The following is a 12,630-nucleotide window of genomic DNA, read 5'->3' on the forward strand; positions in this document are numbered from 1 at the left end:
AGAGATTTCTTTTGTTTTGTTTTAAGCCACCCAGTTTGTGGTAATTTGTAATGGCAAAACTCTAGGAAGCCAATCCAGTGTTCACATTCACTTGTAGAAAAAGCCTTTGAACTAGAATAAGTATTATTCATACAGTTGAAACTGCTTAGTTGACTGTCATCTCCATAAAGCTTGAGAGAAGTAGGAAAATAATATAACTCTAGATAACTTAAGATGCTAACAATGCAGTTAGTTATCAGATTATTTTACAATTTGGAAATAATGTCTTACATCTTCAGTACTGGTATTTTGGAACTTAAAAGTAACCTAGAACTTGAAAACCAGTACTGTATGAACACAATGACTGTATAATCCTTCAAAGATTCTATTTTTATCCAGCAGGCCCAGGAGCAAGACTAGTCTCCTATGCCTACCAGGCAGCTTTGGCTTTATTTTACTATTGTTTTCTGCCCTCTATTTATTTTTCATGCCTGGGGAGTTTTTCTTAGTTTTTAATAAGCTCAGCTATGCATTTAAAAGGATGCTTATTATGTTAATGTTTACTCAATCTCAACTTTCCCCCTACTCTATGCCTGCCCCCAGCCAGCTGAATAGGGTTGAATAAAATGTTCATTTGCTGTGATAACTAGTCTTACTACCCTTTTGTTTCTCTACTGTCCTTTGTGGCAGAACTGCTCCACACAGGTGATGCTCACTTCTCTGTTTTCACATGACATTTGCTTCACAAACCACTCCAGTTAGGCTTTTGGTTTGTTGAAACTGCTGCCAATCTCTTGGTCAGCTCTGGCTCCTTCCCGTATGTACCTCACAGCAGTTCTTGATGTAAGGCATTCTTCACTTGGCTCTGAAACCCATGCATGTCTTTATCCCCCTCTACTTTATTAACTTCTTTTTTTTTTTTTCCTTCCCTTAACTGACTCTCCCTCTTCTTCCTGCTCTCTACATATAGAAATGCTACTAGGTTTCCCCTGGCCTTTCCTGTTTCATTTGTTCACTTACACTTTGTGTGATTATATCAGTTTTTGTACAGTTAGAAGACAGGCTATACAGCTACTAGGCCTAATTAGCTGAGGGAGAATGAACAAAGAAAGAATTTAAAGGAGATGCAGACATGTTTGGAAAGACTGTGAGCCCATCCTAACACTCCATCTGTCAGTGGTGAAGAAGCTTGCCGAAGAGCGTAGGCCTCAGTGGAACAGAGAAAGAGTGGTCACTGGTGACAGAAAAGCTTGCCAGAGGGTGCAGGCCAGAGCTGGTGGTGAGACCACTGCTTGGAGAAGAGCTTAACCCAGGGAAAATGCTGTTTTACAGTGAGGGCTGCTGCTATCTTAACAGGGCATCTCGCTAGAGGCTGAAAATCACAGCTGAATCATTAGGGCCCTTACTGTGATGGTGGGGAATCTCGCTAGGGGACTCTGAGTACTGTCCCCACTGGGGAATGCTCCAGGCTCCCCACATATCAGTGCTCTGGCTCAGTAGGTAAAATCTAACACTGTAAGAAGAGTCCCTTTCTCCTGCTTTGAACTTGTAGTGTCTTTCTAGAACCCTCTATTGGCAAAGGCTTGTATCAGTTAGCTGGCAAAAGGCAAAAAGCCTTCTACAGGGCCGCAAGAATAGTAAATTTAGAACTAAAAGGCAATAAAGTAATAACTGGCACAGACTACCCCTTTGTGTAATTAGCATCCATATGTATCTTTTTACAAATACTTGAACTTTGTTATAACCACAGAATTAACGTACTGAGCTCTGCTGATTTAGTCTTATTTCCCAAGAGCAGGGAGAATTCCTTTATCAGAGGACATAATGCTTTCTCTGAACTGGAAGGTGAGACTGCCACCTGGCCATGTTGGGCTCCTTATGCCAGTGAAACAACAAGCAGAGTAAAGGCCTCTTACTCTCTGGCTGGAGTGATTGATCCCAATTGCAGAGAGGAATCTGAGTTTTCCTACACGCTAAGGGCAAAGGGGACTTATCTGGAACCCAGAGGGATTCACCGGGATGTTTCATGGTCTATCATGACCAATGGTAAAACTTAATGAACAGCAACCAGGAAAAAGAAATAGGTAGAGATACTGAGATTTCACATCATTTGGTAATGAAGGTTTGGGTTACCCCATAACCCAAGTAACTCCAACCACTTGATGTTCTGGCTAAGGACCAGAAACTTTATTTATGTTCTACCCCAAAAGTTTTTTTCTTTTCTTTTCTTTTTTTTTTTAAAGATTTTATTTATTTGTCAGAAAGAAAGCCAGAGCACACAAGTAGGGGGAGTGGCAAGCAGAAGGAGAAGCAGGCTCCCCGTTGACCAAGGAGCCTGATGCGGGACTTGATCCTAGGTCCCTAGGATCATGACCTGAACCAAAGGCAGAGGCTTAACCAACCGAGCCACCCAGGCATCCCTACCCAAAAAGTTTCTAACCAAAGAGATGCAGATACGGCTGATACAAGTGAAGAAATTCTCACCCTCTCCCCCAAATTAGAAGACACACAGTTCCAACAGTCACTGTATCCATTGCTGACTATGTTCATTACTATCAAATTTAGTCATAGTCTTACTGAATATTCTGTTACCTTAAGACTAAATGGTAAAGTCTAACCACCGACAAATTTGTATAAAATATTTTTTAAAAAGTAAATAGTTTATGTATACACATAATAAGCATTTCTGTATGGTCCTTATTTCCATAACTGGTTATGGGCTGTGGTTGATATCTCTGACTTCCTTCTTCTGCTATCCATTTCATATTTTTTTGTTCTTAGTGGACACTTTTTGTTGGGCATTCCGTAGGGCACAAAAATCTTCACATCTTTTACCCTTTCTGAAAGTTTCATTTTCCAGATTTCCTTGTCTCAAATCTCTAATCTTCTAATCCTGAAAAAATCCAGTCCTCAACTGATCATCCAAATAGTTAACAGATGGTAGTGAGTCTGTGTAAATTTGTCCATCTGGTCATCTCTCACCACAAAAGTGGAAAACCAAATGTACTGCTCAAAGTGCTACCCATTTTGAAATTTTACCTCTACTGCTATCCTTCAGGGTCATCCCTGAGTGGGGCTACCAACATCTACTGTAGAGGAACATCTGTAAATCTGGCTCAAGTTTTGTCTTCCTCAGCCAACTGATCATTAATGAATACCTATGAGGCCATAGGTATAGATTGAGAGAGAGAAGAGAGATTGTAGCAGGGATTATTGTTGGATTCTGAGCTGCTTGTTCATGCAGATTACTCTTGACTTTCGGATCTTGTGAAAGACTGGTCTTTTATATACCATTTCCATTTGATCATAGACTGCTGCTCTGCACACCCAGTCTATGGCTAGGTTGGTCATGTAACTTGCAATTCATGATAGGAAGCTTATGACACACAGTAACCTGATAGCTAGGCATTTACTCTCTACCAAGGCCTAGTAGCAAGGCCAAAACACCTTCTCAAAGGGAAAATAGTTATCTGTAAAGGAGGGTATGGATTTTTCTCCCAAATCTAAGAGGTCTACAGTATAGTTCTCCTTTAGTAGCTTTCCAGAGGCTTCAGATAGCATCCCTGTTTACCACAGACACTTTGAATATCATTGAATTTGCTACATTATAAGGCCCAAGTGAAAGATCAGCTTGCCCCTCTTGTTCTGGTCCCCTGGAAGCCTTTTAAGTGACTTGATAAATGAGTAGACGCATGACACTCAAATGTATAGGCTTCTAAAAGGCATAACAAGTATTTTACTCCTTTTGTTTGTGGTAGTTTTTGGAAGGTGTAGCAGCCTTTCACCTTAAAGGGAGTATCTTGACATATTCCATATCATTGGATCCTCAGAAGCTTCACTGAGGTGGCAGGCCCCTTAATTTTTGTGGTAATTATCTTCCGCTCTCTTGACTCACTTACATCTAAGACACCTAAAGTGCTTGTTGCTTCCTGCTCCCCAGATCCATTCTGCATAATGTCATCAATGTTAGTGGACCATTGAGATGTTTTGTGGAATGTCAAGATGATCAGGATCTCTGTGGACTATATTGTGGCAAACAAACAAAAAAGAACAGGAGAGTTGAATAGCCCTGAGGCAAGGCTTTGAAGGTGTGCACAGATACAAGCCAGGTAAAAGCAGACTGTTCTGGTGGTCCTTACAAACTGGGGGTGGAGAAAAAAAGCACTAACCAGGGAAATAACTGCATGCAAAATATTAGGGGCTGTGTGTGTGTGTGCTGGTAAAGATCTGGAAGAGTACCTTCGTCAGCATCGCTACCTGATTAAATTTATTATCCACAGTTAGTATCATCTTAGGGGTGCCTGGATAGCTCAGTTGGTTAAACATTCAGCTCTTGATTTCAGCTCAGGTCATGGTCTCCAGGGTTGTGGAATCGAACCCCATATTAAGCTCTATACTCAGCAGGATGGCTGCTTCTCTTCCTCGCCTTCTGCCCCAGAGAAAGAGAGAAAGAGTGTGGTGGGGATCTCTGTCTCTCTGTCTCTCAAATAAACAAATCTTTAGAAACATTAAAATAAAATCCACCTTAGTATATCTGCTACAATTCAGGAATTGGATAGAATCCACAGAATTAGTGAGGTCAGAGCCCCTGTTTACTAATTCCTGAACATTTGAGTATTTCCTTGTCTTCAGTTGAGTCATTTGTGACCACTGATTGTTGGAAAAAGATTTACTTAATATATTGTGGCATAGCTACAGGGCCCTTCTCGATGGGACTTAGCCTTCCCTTTAATCATGGGGCTCTGAGTATATGAATTGGCTCAGCTCTAAAAACAGGCTGAGAATCTGTGACTTACCATTATGATAACAGAAGTCAGGTTTTTTAGTCACCAGGTTAGGAGTTTTTTCGTTAAATGGATCAGACACTAATCTAGTAGCCTACTCTCATCTATTTCATTCCTGCAGATACCATGTTGATTAGTCACCAACAGAAATCTCCACAGGCTAAAGCATTCTAATTATTAAGACATTCCTGCTGCCCTTTTTGGTAAAATAATCTGCTCTTTCAAGTACTGCTACTTGGCTTCTGCTTTTCTTAGATGATCCCTTTTGAATCCAGGAGCCCATATTAATGGAAACCTCTCCCTTCCTGATCTACATAGGAGAACATCACAGAGGCTTTTCAAAGATGTAGATGTTGCCCTTAGTAAATGAATTCCTTAATGCTTTTGTAAAGGGACTGTTTAGCTTTTGGGGGCAATGTAGTTGGTGGACAAGTATACAGGTTCCATATGAAAAATCTACTTCAACATTCTTACTCCCTAAGCTTTTGGATTCCTTTCTCTATAGCAGAGGACAGCAAATCCAGCCCACTTCCTAATTATGTAAATAATATTTTATTGGAACACAACCATGTCCACTCATTTATGTATTGTCTAGATTTTGCTTTTGTACTACAGTAGCAGAGTTGAGTAGTAGTGACAAAGACCATATGGTCTGCAATGCTGAAAATATTTACTCTCTGGTCCTTTAAGAAAAGGTTTGTTGCCAACCTCCGCCCTAGAGCATGCTGAGATTTGATCCAAGTTAGGGGTCTAAGTGACTGCAGAGAAGTGATTGTGATAGATTAAACATCCCCTGAAAGGCATCTACCCAGAAGGTTAGTCTACCCAGACACAGGAGAGCAAACTTGGCACTGGCTGTGAGACTCAGAATAAACACAGAAGTTCAAGGCTTTCAGTTTTGTCAGAATCTAACCAGATACTCCCATTCCACAGTTCAGTGTTCTTTCCTTCCCAGTCAGTGCCCCATCACGTAAGAAACTTGGTGAAACTAGGAATTCAACTGACATTGTAAGTTTGCAACATACACAATTAAATTTTGTGTTTAATTTTGTAGCAACATCATCCCATGGTCTCTAGTCTGACCATGACTCCTCCTGAGAATTTAAGGATCTGAGCTTGTTACTTCTTTCTGTTAAATGTCCTATGCCCTCAGTGGACTCTTTTGCACAGCATCGTCTTTGCAGTTATCACTATTTTTGAAATGGTCAAAGGTAGCAGAACTTGGACTCCCAGGGCATTTTACTTCAGTAAACACTATACAGTTAACTGCAGGAAATAACTTGGTTGTTACACCCATGCATACCCTGGATTACTAACACCTCATTTCCCATTGACAAGGGCTCAGCACTGTGCTTTAACCCAAAGACATGACTAAACCAGTTCTAAAAATCTTGTCTTTAATGATCTGTCTCCTGTGACTACTTCAGTACCAATTCTATACCAATCAAGAATCAGAAACCACCTTAGGAAGTGGAATAGGGAAAGTTTACTATTGAATAAGTGTTTTTGAACTAATAAAAGGTGATTAACTACTAAAAAGGATAAGAAGGATTGATTCTAAGGAGTATAGAAGTAACAACTGCAGAAAGCAGCTGCCACCTGTAGGGTTGGTGGGTGGTGATTAAGGAAGGAACCCTTCCTCTCTTTTCCCAGGCTGAGATTCAAATCTCTTTGGAGAGGATGTGGGTGTCAGTAGAAAAGAAACTTGCCAGAGGCCTGGTCTAGGAAATCGTTTGCTGTGGTGGCAGTTTTCCAGTCCCAGCCCCATCCTTCATACCTACCCTTGCCCCATCATTAATCTGATCTAGTTCCAGCACACCAGAAGAAAGAACAATCCCTTCCTTCTTCTTTGGCCTTTCAAGGACCTTCCAGTACCCTCTATTGGCCAAAATCAAATTAGCTGGAAAAGGAAAAATGTCTACAGGGCCTAGCTCTAGTATTACATAGCAGGAAAGAAAAGGGTGAATTTGGAGCTGAGAGGTGATAAATTAATAACAAGCTCTTATCCAGCTCATGACTGTGATTACTATCTGTATGCTACTGTCTCCCATATTTATATCTCTAGTCTGGTCTTCTTCCTTGAGCTCCAGAGAAGTGTAATTATACCAAACTGCCTTCTTGATGTCTTCACTTGAATTTCTCATAGGTATCCTTAACTTTATGGCTTCAAAACCAAACACTTGTTCCTCCTCTAGTTTTTTTCATCTCGGTAAATTACATCGCTGTTTGAAAAAAGAATCCTTGATTTTATCTTTTTCTCCTATGCTCTTCCCAGTTAGTCAGAGTCCTGCCAGCTCTATCTTCAAAATATCCAAATCCTAACCTTTCTCATCACCTCCATTCCAGCTACCCTGCTCCAGGTTGCCATCATCTCTTAAATATCAGAAATAATCCTAGATTTCATCATTATGTTTTGATAATTAAATGATAAATGACTAGTTCTCCATTCATTCTGTAACTTTTCATTCTGTGACAGCTATACCCCATCCCTTCCTCTCCAAATTTTATGCAAGACACCAAAAGTCTTAGAGCTTTTGAATATATCTGCCATATCCCTTGCTGTCAGGACAAACCCACTCTTATTTCCCAATAAAATAAATTTTGAAAAAATTGTCATTTTTTTTTTCAAATTTGAAAGCATTTTTATAAAGATGGATTTATTTCTTACATTTCTGATTTGTTGGATAGAAACTACAGAGTTAGTAACCTCCCACTAAACATTTCCACATGTCTTTGGCTTTTTATGTTATTAAAATCTCTCATTCCTTTTCATTAACTTAATTTTTTAAGATAAACATTAGTACTTATGTTACATTCAGAAGAGGGGTATGGTTTGTATTTATTATTGCTTAGAATTTCATACCACTGATTTCAGTAGAAAACTGTGTTGCCTTTATCCCTTGACTGCTTTTGAATATTGATTTGAAGCCATAATGAATTCAGGAATTCTCCTTGAAATTAAAGATTCCTTAAGCACATAATTTTTTTTAAATAGAAAATCATCTGATATATGCTTTCTATTTCTTTTTAGGTGGAAGATGTTGCTGTTTTTCTCCTGATGGTAAAGCTTTGGCTGTAGGTCTGAATGATGGAAGTTTCTTAATGGCAAATGCAGATACTCTAGAGGATCTTGTGTCTTTTCACCACAGAAAAGATATTATTTCAGATATTCGATTTTCACCAGGTAAGATATCATTGAAATCATATTTGATTATCAACTTGGGGTGGCAATAAGCAAATATATCAATATGTAATTTTTATTAACCATTATTTTATCTTAGAATTTCAATTTTTTTTTACTAGAAAAGAGTATGGTAAAAGGTAAAATTCCTGTATTAGATCAGTGGCAAAATACCCAACTTTAACAATTCTGTCACTAAATAAATAGGCTTAAGCCAAGGAACTGTTCTGAGTTTCGATTTCCTCATTTCTAAGATAGAAGGATTGGGTGACTCTCTTCATTATATTCTTAATACTTTCGAAATGTTGCACTAATTTTGCTTATTAATTTCCGTGTATTCATTATCTCTGACAAAACCCACCGTAATGTGGGAAGTACTAATGTTAAGGCAAAATTTACTTATGTTAGTTTACTTCCACTTTTTCTGAATTTAGAGGGCTTATTGAAAATTTGTTTTTAGCTAAACACAAACTGTATTTAATTATATGGTATGTAATTTTTGGCCTTTGCTTTCTGTTGAACTGTCTCACTACACTAAAGAAAACATTTTGTTAATTATAATATACTTGAGAAAATATAGTTACAGATTATCACTTGATCCACGTTTTGTTATAATTCACAGAACACCTAAGAGTTCATCCAAAAAAATGTTAAGAAAATTAACTCTAGGGGTGCCTGGGGACTCAGTTGTTAAGCATCTGTCTTCAGCTCGGGTCATGATCCCAGGGTTCTGGGATCAAGCCATGCATCGGGCTCCCTACTCAGCAGGAAGTCTGCTTCTCCCTCTCCCACTCCTCCTGCTCATGTTCCCTCTCTTGCTCTCTTCCCCTGTCAAATAAATCTTTTTTAAAAAAAGAAAAGAAAAAAGAAGGGGCACCTGGGTGGCTTAGTCATTAAGTGTCTGCCTTCAGCTCAGGTCATGATCCCAGGGTCCTGGGATTGAGCCCCGTATCGGGCTTCTTGCTCAATGGGAAGCCTGATTCTCCCACTCCCCCTGATTCTGTTTCATGTCTCACTGTGTCTCTCTCTGTCAAAAAAATAAATAAAAATCTTAAAAAACAAATTAACTCTAGTTGTACAATGTAAAAAATATTTCTAAATATAGAAAATCTCAAGCAAATATGTTTCTGTTACAGGTTCTGGGAAATATCTTGCAGTAGCATCCCATGACAGTTTTATAGATATATACAATGTGATGAGTAGTAAACGAGTAGGAATATGCAAAGGCGCTACCAGTTACATAACCCATGTTGATTGGGATATTAGAGGTAAGGATTTAAAAAACCTGTTTGGTAAAAGTTCCATATGATTTAGTTTGGCTATTTTAGAGAAACAGTGATTCAACAGATGAGTTCAGAATCATTGTGAGAAACATTCTCAAAATTACTTTCCACTCCTTTGTTTCACATCTGAAGGAGAATGCTGTGAGGTTAGATTTTTTAATATTTCCAGTATAATTCAAGTGATAGTACAGTAACTGACAAATTCTTTAATTTGTAAAGTAATTAAATATTATGTAAAAAAGGTTTTTTGTCATTTTTTTCTGGCTTTTGTCAGATAAGCTTAGTCTAAATAATAATTCAGAATTTGGAGATTAGATATGTTAATGAGGATTTTAATGTCCTTTCCCCATCATTCAGTAAAACACATTTCTTAAAAATAATCACAGTTGTATAACATACAGAATTCAATGAGTGTGTTTGTTTTTTCAGTAGAATGCATTGCACATAGCAGTGTTTAATAATTTGGATAAATGCTAAATATATTAAATCCTCTGTTTTTAAGGATTTTTGTTTCACATATTCTTTACATAAATCTAGTATTGTTAAAAGTTTTTCCAAACATAATTAAACAAAACAGTTTTTTAAAAAATCATCAAATTTATTTCTAGGGTTTTTTATATCCATAACAACAGAAATAGTTTCTATGTATATACATACACTAAAGTTAAACCATTTATGAATTAATTATGTGGTTGACTCTGAGGAAAAATGTTTTTGTGTTTAAGCTTAATTTTTCCCATAAAAGTTAAACATTCTACTTCTGGGGAGGATGGTACAGTAGGAGAGTGCTAGACTCACCTTGTCTCAAATAAAACTAATACCCACATCAGTGTAAATAACCCAGAAAATGAGCTGAAGATGGGCAGAACAGATTCTCCACAGCTAAATGTAGAGAAGAGGCCACATGAAGAGGGTAGGAAGGACAGAGATGCAGTTGGGAGCTAAATGGATTCAGTGGACTGTCTGCTGGAGGGAGGAGGGACACTGCGGCCATGGAGAGGGGAAATAAATAGTCACAGTGGGGACCCCACAGGGAAAAGATAAAACATTTGGCTTTGAAAACCAGAGGGGTCAAATTCCACAAGTTCTTACAGTTAGTTCTAGGCTTAACACCTAGAATTTAAAAAATCAGTCGGTTTGGTTCTGGAAGAACCAGATGGTTGAAAGAAAACTGAGTATTTGCCCTTAAAGACGCAGCATAACAATCAGCCCTGGAAGCAGCAGTTGGGAAACCACCTGAGGTATGTGGAAAGGAGATTTGTTTACTAATCTCAGAGCATGTGAGTTGGGAAACTCTAAGAACAAAAGAGCCAGCAGGCACCATTTCCCTCCCCTGTCCCTAGCCTAGACACAGGGATACATACGAGAACCAGTGAAACAGGAACACTCTCCATCTAACTTGCTTAACAGCGCACCCTCCCCTGCATGCCACACACACATTCCCTCCAGCCAGACCTGGGTTTCAGGTCTGTTCCCACAGCAGACCTGCACAAACCTGTTAAACAGACCTGTTAACACTGCACACCCCGCCACTGTGTGCTCTTGGGGACATGCCCCCTCCAGTATACCCTTGGCCGGAGCCCATCCAAAGCAATGTTACAATTCTGGCAGGGTGCAAGTGGCCCTGACAGGGAACAGCACTACTTCAAAGTGACCCCTGCTCTGGGGAGAGAAGAACATAACTGTAGTTGAACACTAGTCCCGACTGTGGCCCCAGCAGTGGACTCCGGGCAGACACCTCATCTGACCGCAAGCCACGAAAGCTTCTCAGGGGACAACACAGAGAAAGTGCCCTGCAGTTTGGTGCTACTGCATCTCTGGCCAAAACCTGGTCTGACCCAACTCAAGCCCATAGTGGGCTGAGACTCACCCATTAACAACACAGGGATAAACCGTGCTCACAATTGCAGATGACTGTGCTAAAGGCAAAAGCTGCTCAGCAACAACACTAGGGCACATACAACACACACAGGAGACACTTCTGAGGCACTGGGTTCCAGTAAACAGGGGACACGGTGCTACAGGGCACCACAGGACCTCTTTTTCATAAAGCCACTATTTTCAAGAGCAGAAGACATAGCTGACCTTCCTAACACATAGAATGTCCCGATCGAAAGAAGAAGACAAAATCATAGTGAAAGAGCTAAATAAAATGGAGATGATGAACATGCCTGATAGAGAATTTGGAGTAATGGTCATAAACATACACAATGAATTTGAACAAAGAGTAGATGACCTCGATATGATCCTTAATAAAGAAATAGAAAACATAAAAAACCAGTCACAGATGAGGAACTCAATAAATGAAATTAAAAATACACTAGATGGAATAAGTAGTACATTAGAGAAAGCAGAAGTATGGATCTATGACCTGGAGGACATAATAATGGAAAACAAGCTGAACGGGAGAGAGAAAAAATAGTAATAATAAATGAAAACAGACTTAGGGAACTCAGTGACAGCATCAAGAATAATAACATTTGGGTGCCTGGGTGGCTTAGTGGGTTGAGCCTCTGCCTTTGGCTTAGGTTATGATCTCAGGGTCCTGGGGTTGAGACCTGCCTCGGGCTCTCTGCTTCCCCCTCTCTCTCTGCCTGCCCTTCTGGCTACTTGTGATCTCTCTCTGTCAAATAAATAAATAAAATCTTAAAAAAAAAAATAACATTTGCATTACAGGGATCCCAGTAGGAGAAGAGAAAGAGAGGCATAAAATTTATTTGAAGAAATAATAGCTGCAACCTTCCCAAATCTGGGAAAGGAAACAGAAATCCAGATCCAGAAGGTGAAGAAAGCCACCAGCAAACCAACCCAAGGAAGTTCACACCAACACACAGAATAATTAAAATGGCAAAAAGGAGTGATAAAGAGAAAATTTTAAGAGCAGCAAGAGAAAAGATGACAGTTACATATAAGAGGAAACCCCATAAGGCTATCAGCTGATTTTTCAGCAGACATTTTGCAGGCCAGAAGGGAATGGCATAATATATTCAGAGTGCTCAAAGAAAAAAAACCTGTAGCCGAGAATGCTCTATCCAGCAAGGCTATCACTCAGAATAGAGAGAGATTCCTAGACAAACAAAAGTTAAAGGGATTCATGACCACTAACTCAGCTCTACATGACTCATTACAGGGACTCTGAGTGGAACAAAAAGATCATAATTAAAAAGATAATAAATCATAAATTAGAGTAAGAAAAGCACAAAATCAGTAAAATTAAATGTATCTGTAAAAATTGTCATGGGATTTATAAAAGAAAAGGAAGGGAAAGTATGACACCATATACTTAACATAGGGAGGAAGGAGAGGAGTAAAGAATGGATTCAAACTTAAAGCGATCATCAACTTAAAATAGACTGCTATAGGCATAAGATGTTATATAAAAACCTAATGGTAACAACAAATC

General features: G+C 39.1%; 1 protein-coding gene across 7 annotated transcripts in view; it reads left to right on the forward strand.

Annotated features, from left to right (window-relative positions):
• The window catches only part of EML5 (EMAP like 5), a 170,212-nt gene that overhangs the window by 114,615 nt on the left and 42,967 nt on the right, over positions 1-12,630 (forward strand). For 6 of the 7 annotated variants that reach the window (XR_007128598.1, XM_047736562.1, XM_047736563.1 and 3 more), the window contains 2 exons: positions 7,795-7,947; positions 9,081-9,212. Coding sequence is in view for 6 of the 7 variants with exons in the window: in XM_047736562.1 (XP_047592518.1) it covers positions 7,795-7,947; positions 9,081-9,212 (285 nt within the window). In the remaining variant the exon portion in view is untranslated. Of the gene's footprint in view, positions 1-3,919; positions 4,079-7,794; positions 7,948-9,080; positions 9,213-12,630 lie in introns of those variants that run through there. The other variant, XM_047736568.1, reaches the window with a different exon arrangement.

Source organism: Lutra lutra, chromosome 7, assembly GCF_902655055.1.
Source record: "Lutra lutra chromosome 7, mLutLut1.2, whole genome shotgun sequence".
NCBI lineage: Eukaryota > Metazoa > Chordata > Mammalia > Carnivora > Mustelidae > Lutra > Lutra lutra.